The 10,198-nt window shown below is 43.1% G+C and overlaps 1 protein-coding gene across 1 annotated transcript in view; it reads right to left on the reverse strand.

Moving 5' to 3' along the window:
• Positions 1-2,108: 2,108 nt before the first annotated feature.
• The window catches only part of XYLT1 (xylosyltransferase 1), a 150,612-nt gene continuing 142,522 nt past the window's right edge, over positions 2,109-10,198 (reverse strand). The window contains 1 exon segment of the mRNA XM_035895067.1: positions 2,109-2,546. Within this exon segment, the coding sequence (XP_035750960.1) occupies positions 2,224-2,546 (323 nt within the window). The 3' untranslated portion in view covers positions 2,109-2,223.

The raw sequence follows: 10,198 nt of genomic DNA on the forward strand, positions 1-10,198 counted from the left end.
AGGAATGTTAGATTAAAAACAAGCACTGTTAAAAAAAAACCCTACTGAATAAGTAATAACACTGTGTTTCTATTATATAAACCTGTTGGCAACCCTGGTTTTAAACACGCTTGCCTCTAGAGCCGGTTGAAAAGCTGGAACATTATCTTGACTGAAATATTTCAACCAGCTCTCATTGCTACAAGCTTTCCTAAAACTACGGCTCTCATGACTGTCAAAATCAAGACACAAAAAGAAAGGGAGGTGTGAGGGGAGGAAGGCCTTTTCTTAATAAAGGCAGCTTCAGTTAGTAAGATAACATAATATTCAAGCTGCCACAGCAGCACCTACTAATTAGTCATTGACTAAAACATAAATAATAAATACCTAAATTGTTCCTTCTATGCATCCATTTTTGTGCCAGATAAACTTTGCAATGCTCTGCCTTAATGCCAGCACAGCTGACACTGCAATTTCAAGTCCAAAGCAAACTGCAAGTAGCTTTAAACCAATACTACGGAGAGAGATACCACAAGCCACGGGGATCTGTGTGTTACGGTCATCTTGCAACTGTTGTTTAAAAGGGAATTCAACCTTTCTGTGAGATGCGATTACGGAATGATTTAAGAGTCTGTTTCCCTCCTGATGTGGACGTTTAACTCTCACCAGCAGAAAGCTAGCCATACACACAGAAGGGTAAACAGATACCTTACTTTATTACAGCAACAGGATTTTTTCCCCAATTAACCCAATAGCTTTTAACAGCCTTTTTGGGTTATGTTGTTAACAAGAGATTACCACAGCGACAACAAAGTGCATGCTTTATGCGAATGTAAAATGCATTAGTTGGAGGTGAATTTGCATATAAAACCTGTATTTTAAAAAATTCTTGGAATGTAAATGAATTTTTTTTTTTCTACTGTAGAAAATGCAGCTTAAAATGTTGCAAAACATGCCTATCTAAACCAGGATGCAGCCTGCTAGAAATTCTGGAGACAGGCAAGGGTAGAGTTTGTTACCAGAATAAAGTAAAAGCACTCAGAAACATGGCATTGCTCTCCTTCACGTTCAGCTCGCGGCTTCGGTCAGGAGCCCACGTCCTGCACAGCCTTCCAGATGCCCCGCACAAGCCCAGAAGGACCCTTCTTCATGGAGAGCTGGCAGATCTGAGATCAAGGGAGGGAATTAGTGTTAAGACTTACTAGCCACTGCTCAAATTAGGGAAGAAATGTGTTGTTGCAGATTGAAGTCCCAATTCTACCATTTTACTGGTTCTGTGCAACTCTACTGCCTGAGTGGAGTTGCACAGAAAAAAAACCAAACCCAAACAACTCAGCTCATGAACAAAACCAGCAAAGGGTGTGAGCAGACACATCACACCCACCCCAACCTACACATACACGCTTGCTGTACTGGAAGCCTGCAAAAATGCTTTGGTGCCAGTGGGCTTAGAAGAAAACCTGCAGATTTGAAAGGGCTGAATTCCAAATTGCTTCTTTGTTCTTTAAACTAAGACTCTTAGTACCCAGACCCTGAAGCTGACTGCATGAGACATAAAAGACTAACACAGCAAAACACTGGTTCCATTTAGAGTTTATCATTAAATTAGTCTAAAAAAACTCTGAAAATAATCTGAAAGCTTCTGCTTTTGCTCATTTTCTCTAAATAGGAAAACAGACATTAGGTGAGTCTGGAATTACTTTGTGTTACTAAAAAAGAGTGAGGGTGTACCATAATTATTTCACATTCTGTGAGGTAATGCAGCCACGCAGGCTCTCGCCTGCAGTAACCAACCTCCCCAGGAAGCCTAAGTAGAAGGAAATTTTGCTGTGATTTATGCATGGTAGCAAAATAATGAAAGCCTATGAAACAGCAGAGGTACAGACAAATTTATTTTTAAAAACCACTTTTAGCAGCTGCTCCTTCACTGCCCTCTCCGTGGCTTGCTGCTACTGTTTGAAACCCACAGAGGCGGCGGGTACAGCAGTGTGTGGTATGGCCGGGGCCCCGTGGGACAGCAGGGGCTGCAGGACAACCAAAGCTGCTCCTGACAGAGCTGGTGGAGAGGGCAGTGCCAAAGGCCTTGTCAGAACTTTTTTTTTTCTTTTAAAATGAATTATATTGCAATAAGTAACAAAAAAGTATAATGTTCCCTTAGGTTTCTGAAATGTGGTGCAAGATTCACATATGAGCAAGGTTAAATTCCCTTTTAAAAACCTATGCCGGAGGAGAGCGTACCAGATGCTACCTCAAGCGACCGTCGGGTTTGACGGGGCCCAGCTCAGATTTGGGGTCCGGGCTCAGGGAGCTCCAGGCTGTCTGAGCGCAGCCCTGCATGACCGGGCAGGCGGTGGGGCCGGTGCTGCAGATGTCCACGGCTGACCAGACGCTGCTGACCAGAGAGTCCACCCAGGCTTCCAGCCGGGAGCCCACGAGCCCTGCGTTCCTCTTGGCCTGGTCCACGCGGGCGGCACTAATGGGGATATTCAGGACGGGGTTCAAGCCCTGGAAGCTTTGCTCCATGTACGCATTCTTTGGAGGCCCACTGTGATACTTCATGGCTTCCTCTGGAAATGCAGAAATAAATAAACCCAAAAGTTAGTGCATTAAAAAAATAAAACAACTAAGCCTTCAGGATCTAAGGGTACAGCAAACAAAAAGGCAAAAGTTAGTGATGCGCTGTAGTCCATTTCCCCAGCATTGAGGACACACGGCATCCTGAGGACGAATGGCTGTGCTCAGCTCCTCATGCTCACCACTACCAGCTCCGCTCATCGCGATGCTAACCCTGCAAGCGCGGCATTAGCAGGGCAAAGCACCAAGGCTGAAAGCAGCGTCATCCTTATTATCATCACGCACAGCTGGTGTCCCCAAAGCTGTAGGACACCCAGGCACAACACAGAGCTGTTCAGCACAGTGCAACAAAAAGGCAGGCCCAGCCTCAAGGGCACCCTAGCTACGAGCTCCTGTCTGTACCTGGAGCCTGATCAACATGCAGCTCCTTCTCAGGAGAAACCCATTTTGCATTCAGGAGAAGCTAATTTTGGCTCTTTTACTGCTGCAGAAGCAGCCTAGGAGACAAGCCCTGTGCTGCTGAAGTTACCCCTGTGGACATCCAGGGAAGGCTGTGCTTTGAAATTTGGAAACAGTTCAAGGACGCTTGGTGCGAGAAGGCTGCTGACCCTCGTCAACTTTCAAGTGCTATTGTTGATTCATCACAAACAAAAAGGAGAAAGAGCCAAGATCTCAGCCTGTTTTTTTCTAAACTGATGAACCTTGCCCTGCTGTGGAAAAGTGACAACATTTGTTAGCTCAATCTGCCTCCAAAAACCAGGTGGTGCCATTCCTGGCACTGGAAGGACCACACCATGGCCTTGGACAGACCGGACCCATAATGAAGTATGTGCAGCCCCAGCATCATTCCTGGAAGTGCTCCAGTCTCGCTGGGAAAGTATTCTCTAATGACAATTATATTTCAAGCTCTTGTGCGAAATAATGGATCACAACCATTTCCTAATGACACTTTTCTTTGCATTGTGGTTGCTTTCCTTACAGTAACTCTTCTACCTCAGCAAAATGCAGTACATTGCCCCAAATCTGTAAAATTGCAGTAAAAATCATTGTCAGGCTGAGATAATGCCTTCAAAGACCTTGAATTGGACACTGCAGGTCAGACTGCCCTTGTCTAAGGCTGGCTGACTTCTTAAGGCCTGAGAGCGGACCAAGATGCTGCTCATAAAATCAGAATGGGACCCTCAAAAATGTTCACTGCATGCCTCTTGGGAGTAAATTTTCAACCACTCCTCTGTTCTCAGCTGAGCTGGCTTCCCTAGCGTCCTCGCTCCAGCAGCACAGAGGATACGTTTAGCTCTGCCAACATACACACTGTCTAGAACACAAAATGGGCCCATTCAGGGCGCTCCAGGCTAGGAAAGCCACCACGCTCAGATAGTGTTTAGTGGCCAGGAATTACATATTCACAGCTACAATTCCTTCCACATGTCCTTGTAGCCCACACCGCAGCCTGACACTGAGTCCTTTCTTCCACGCAGAGGACGGTATCTCAGGCACTGGCAATAAATCAGTACATTTATTTAGAGGGAAAAGGGACATTTAATTGGAGCTTCGCTGTTATATTTGCAAAGTCTTTAATGTCAAATACTGTGCGAGACCATTACTTCAAATCCCCAATTAAATTAGTTCGGCACATCCCCATCACCATTATACATCGCTTAATTGTTCCTGCATTCATCTAACCCCCTCTTTTTATTTTAAATGGTAGATATCCACAATAACCTCTGGGCAAAAAGAGTTTATTCCATGCACATGTGTCAGAAGTGTGCTCTGCCAGAGCACTGCAATTTAAGAAACAGAACAAGTACACATGATTAAATTTCCTCTTTTGGAAGCAATTAAATATGGATGACTGTTTGTCAACATATTAATTAAAAAGGAACATTCTAAGTAAAAATCCCCAAACAAATAAGAGTTGGCATTACTAGCAAGACCATCTGATTGAAACAGGCAATTCAGAGAGCTCGTTGAATTAAAGCCTGTTGTGCATGTGTTCAGTGTACAGAACAAGACAGACCTTTTTTCAGACAAATAACAGGATGAAATAGAACTTGCTCTTCTCTCTGGCTCAGCCTCACACTTGTTGCAGGCTTCAGGACTTGGTGGATTATCAGGACTGGAAGGAATGAAACCTACAGAAACTGCAGGAGCCAGTGCCTGTGATTTAGCAGGAGATCATCTTTTTCTCTGAGTCTGCGACCCTTGCTGTTTAAGATCAGTGGGCTGCTTTTGCTAAAATAAGGGTGATAACCTCAGCATCTTCAACAAATTTAAATTTCTCCACTGCTATTGCTGTAATTGCGTGGGATACAATGCTGCGCTGCTCACACCAACACAGCACTGTTTCAGTCTGCACCACTGACTGCTGTGCTCTGCTCCAGAACTGGCTGCGCTGCAAGGGCTCGTGGGCAGGTACAACAGTCATAGCGTTTAATGGGACTGAAGATGAACTTTTTTGAAAAGCCACACACAAATATCAGCAGATAAGAAAAGAAAAGACTGCTGAGGACAGTACTAAAGGGAACAAAACACTTTGTTTTTCAATGCATTAAGGGCTACCGCTGTCCGCAGTGAAAACGTGCTTCTCCGACGTGAGATGCATGGTGAAACACTGCCACGGTACCGGTAGGAGACTGCTTGGCCCCAGAGCAGAACGAACACCCCAAGTTAGGTGTCTGTGTGTCCATAAAGAAAGAGCTGGTTAACAGCAATCTGAGTGCAGAGCTACATACGCTCTGGAAACTGGAAACGCTGAGGATTCAGCCTGAACCCTCTCCTGGAGCCTCCAAGTCTTTTGTTAGAAAGTTCACAGGAGAAAGTAAGGATGCTGCTGCTCATCCAAGCTATGGCGGACGTGGAATATTCCTCTTTGCATTGCAGGAAAAACAAGAGAAAGATAATCACCACTCTATAACTTACTGGGCTGGGACAGGAGAGGGACAGAGTGGATCCCAAGCCCTGAAATACTCTATTAACACTTCAGTCCTTGCACATGAAAAAAAACAGAAAAGGCTTGCCCCTGTGGGATAGGCGTTTAGACATTTAAATCTGTACGGTTAGAGCAACCAATTCAAAATTAGTTGAACTGCAGACATGAAGCCAGATTTTTTTTGCCAGCAAACACATCCAAATAGCCCTTTGATTTCAGGAGAACACATATCAATGCGAAATATATTCCAGTGACTCTAACTATAGCTTTAAAGAAATGAGTTATTTTTGTCCCCCATCTTTGTTTGCTCTTCACTCTGGGAGGGAACTTCATTGCTCAACTGACTTTTCTTAGTATAACTTCTTTGGACTAAATACACAGCCTGTAGTCAGCCATATAGACTGGGATTTCAGCATTTGTGTGTGGGCTTGTTCTTCGTTTTGCAGAAAAAGCAAATGAGTTTAGACAGAGAGTGGGCTAAGGAATGAAAAATGTGGTTACCTTGGTACACATTAAGGTGCTAGACCTGTGGTTTTTTTAAAGCAACACAGAATGTACAGCTTTATTTCTTTACTTGAATTGTGTTGAAACCCTCTGGCAAAGAGGTAATTTTTTATTGACATTTTGTTTGTTTTCTCTTGCAGCAAACAAGACAGTGCTGCATTTGCTCACTGTGAAGCTAATCGACTCCTTGTCAACTGGATCTGAACTAAATTTCGAAGCAAATCCCTGTCTTCAGGGTTTTTCTCAGAATGACGATTCCAGGGCATGTCTACTCTTCTGCAGCCATGCACTTGCCTGCTGCTATTACCACGTTTATCAAGAACATGTCATGTTACCTCTGGTTAATGTAAAGAAATCACAGCAGTTCTGACACAAGTTGCCACCCACTTTATAATCTGTATAGATGCAATCAGAATTGATTGAGCCACTGCAAACAACCAACGGCAAAACAAAGATTTCCCAGTATATACTTAATTAAGATGATCTATAAATATGGATTAGGTTAAAAGGCCTTTGAGATGCATGTGTGCATTGCTGTCTGTCTGCTAATGCCATCAAGCCTTTGAAAAAGGTGGCTGCAGTTAGAGGGCACCGGGACCCAGAGCTGGCGTTTAAGGCTCCGTGTCCTGTTGTGGAGCAGCAGAGATCAGACGCCCCATGTCTGGGGCATGCGATCAAGCTAAGAACTGAACATGAGAGGTCTCTCTTAAGGCAGAGGAGGAGGATACTCTTCTTCACTGCCCTCCTTGTTTGAAGGAAGAAAGGGTTTATTTATTCATTTATTTATTTATTTTCAATCCAGTGTTTGGTATCAGCTTGAGGTTTGGGGCTTTTTCTGCCCCCGAAGTGATCTGCCCACTGGCTCACAGTAACCTATTTTGCTTTAATGAAACAGGTACTATACATTAAACGCATGACAACTCATTATCGTCACTCCAGCTGGGAGAATGCTGTGGAAACTTTGCCACGAATATAAACTGAAATTTAAAAATGAAATTGCTTTGGCTTTTTCTCTGCCCCTCTCAGTGCCCCGGGAGACACGTGTGATCAGACTTGGCATGACTGCTTCGCATGGGCTTTGCAGAGCACAGAAGGTGGAAAAGTGGGATGATGGGGACACAGAGCCAACCTCTACTGAATTCCCTGTTTTCTTAGGAAGTGAAATCTACTTGGTAGCTTGGATTATAGTCTGTGAACTGCTGGCTAAATGCTCTGAATTATAGCTGTTGTTTGGCTCTGCCTCTCCAGCCCCTACGCAGGGGACCTGGACATCTGGCCTCAAGCCTCCAAACTGCACTGAAATTCAGGCTGCCTAAAGCAGACAGCAAGAAACCCCCATTCCTCTCTATTATCATTGCTAGTGATCTTCTACTGCTCTTAGCCCTGTGTCATATCCTCCACATGTTACGTTCCCTCTCTGTCTTGGCACAATTCAATGCTGGGGCATCCTGCTGGTCCTTGGCAGCCCTCCCGTGTCCTTACAGTAAGCACAGAGTACTTGGCTTTAACACACTCAGCCATATGGTGAGAAACTCAAAATCGCCGTTTAGAAGAACAATAAAACAGAACCTGGCTGTGCAGGACGTAGTGGGAAGGAGACACTGGTGGAGCAAGTAAACCTGATTTCTCCAAATGATTTATCTCACAAATTCACTTAATTTTCCTTTCCTTTCTTTTTTTTCTTTCTCCAACCAGGCAAACACTTGAAGGCACTCTCGAGCCAGAGGATCTGCTGGAGGCAGAGCTGATCAGTGACACAGCTCACACTAGAGAAAATAGAGCTTTGGATGACTGGAGGGGGCAGAGGAGCAAGAAAGAAAATAACATCAGATTCTAGACTTTCCACTGAAATAGCTTTGGGAGCCCCATTTACAGTGGAAACACCCCAAAACCACCCCAGCATACTCAGCAGCTCGATGTAAGAACTGATCTCTAACTCTTATAGATCCAGGTTTTGAAAAGGTCAATGAATCTGTGTTTTTGAAACAACTTTCATTCTGTCAGTTATGCACATCTGGACACAATATCAACGAAAACACCTGCTCTTGATTTCCCTTTATGGTTTTACCTGCATGCACAGGCGCTAGGCCAAAATTAATAAACAAATGGCAATAGAAAATTAAAAACTAGCTGCATATGCTGCTTTTATAAACTGCTGAACAAAACTTCTTTGCTGGTAGCTGTCTCATGATTAATTTTTTTTATTTTGATTTGTAATCATGAATTTTGGGAGTCATGATACAGGAACAAACACGTTTCGTTTGGATTACTCGAAAGAGGAGCGAGTGGCTCCCTTCATGATGCTGGGAAAGTGAAAGCTCTGTGCTGAAGTGATGCGTGGATAGTAATGATTTAGGAAATACAGTGATTGTTGTCGTGTTCATGCTCTCAAGGTACAAGATTTTAGTGGCTGTTGTGCTGCTGCCAGATTTGTGCAAACCCTTTTTAGAATGACACAGACAAATTACACACAAGACAATAGACAGATTTTTGTCTGTAACTATGTGGACTCCAGTTTCTACATCTGGAGTGTATGAGACGGAGGGGGCCAAATCATTATCAAGCAAATGACATGCAAAGTGGTACGGAATGTATCAGTCATTCAAAAAGCTCCTGGAATAGCAAATTACTTTCCAGGGTAATCTTTCTAACAAGAGCGAGAGCGGTTTTTTCCTCTTTTTTTTCTTTTTTTCTCAGGGGCAGGGGTGGTGGTGGTGAGGGAGGATGGTTAGAAGGACAAAATTTTAAAGAAATCCCTAATAAAACATATACCCTTCTTCTGCTGACAACTCCAGGCTAACTCTGATGTATGTTTTATTTTCAGTGTTAAGACAAGACAATAATACTATCCCTTCATTGTAGAAGATTTTTGGCAGCTTTTGCATTGTTTACAACAATAACAGAAATTATTCTTTTAGAAGTTCTAATTCTCCTGTCATACTCTTACAATGCCTTTATTTGTCAGAGAAAAATATATTTAAATAATAAAGTGGTGACAAACTGACAAAAGCTGGAAATCAAAGCTAAATGACAATTGCCTGCACAGAGCACAATAGTGTCACTGAGACAGAAAGCCTTAAAACCCCCAAACAACAGGAATTTGCATTGTAAATACAATTCTAACTAAGTGGAGTGTCACTATCTGCCCCTGTAATTAATTTTCTTCTTTACCTTCATGCCTCAGACATCTGGAGATTATACATCACATCATCATCAGCAAATCATTCCTGAGGCTTTTTTCCCAGATAATATTGTTCCCAAGCTTTATATTTCATTCCTATAGTTGATTCTAGTTACCATATGAATGAACAGGGCTCTTTAACAAAAAGTGTGAGCCAGATCTTATCCCGGTGTATCAATGGGCAATACGGAGTGACTCCATAATTCCAGATTCAGAGTTTTGATCAAAGGGAGTTTTGCCTTTACACCACAAAGTGTGGGCTCATGTCTGAAGTCTGAGACACACTTAACTGACCACGGGGCTCTCATGTTACAGGGAAAAGCTGCAAGGTTGCTAGCTACATGCCACATTTTCCACCCAATTTATGCCTTAACTGTTAAATTAGCAAAGAACAGGGAATTCATTAATTTCCAGGAGATGAGTAAGTAACATCTATGTTTATAGAAATAGGTTGCCTCAAACTTCAAAAAAAGTTTTCCTTCTACACATGGCATTTCTTCAGAGTTTATCATTGCCTATTAGCTAATAACAGCAACAGGTTGCTGGTGGCTTAGATTCTGCTTAAGAAATGATGCCACCAAATGTTAGAAGAAGAAATCAGTAAGTTAGCTCTTCTGCTGAGAAATGTGTAGAATCAAGCTCCTGTTGAGCGAGATAAGGGCTGCATTAGCTCTCAGCAGTTGTCTGGTGGTGTTTGCATTACAGAAGCAGCACGTTAGCTGGAAGGTAAATGCCTGACTCAGTTTATTTGCTGCCTTGTCAGGAAGAAGAACTTCTGAAAACTTAATAGGATCATTCATGTATCTAGCAACTTTAAGATGTCTAAAGTTATAAATATTAATACCGGGCAGATGGAAGCACTTGAGCACGTTAAGAAGAATGGTAAAGATATTCATAGCAACAAACTGGTTTTGATCTTACTGAATAGGAAAACAGGTGTGGCTACAAAATGTTCTCTTTTCCCAGCCCAGCGTCCTCAGCACTGGCTGAAGACCCCAGCACTCGAATAACGCCTATGCCACTGCAAACGG

The sequence above is a fragment of the Egretta garzetta genome, unplaced genomic scaffold, assembly GCF_000687185.1.
Source record: "Egretta garzetta isolate BGI_Z169 unplaced genomic scaffold, ASM68718v1 scaffold575, whole genome shotgun sequence".
NCBI classification, from domain to species: domain Eukaryota; kingdom Metazoa; phylum Chordata; class Aves; order Pelecaniformes; family Ardeidae; genus Egretta; species Egretta garzetta.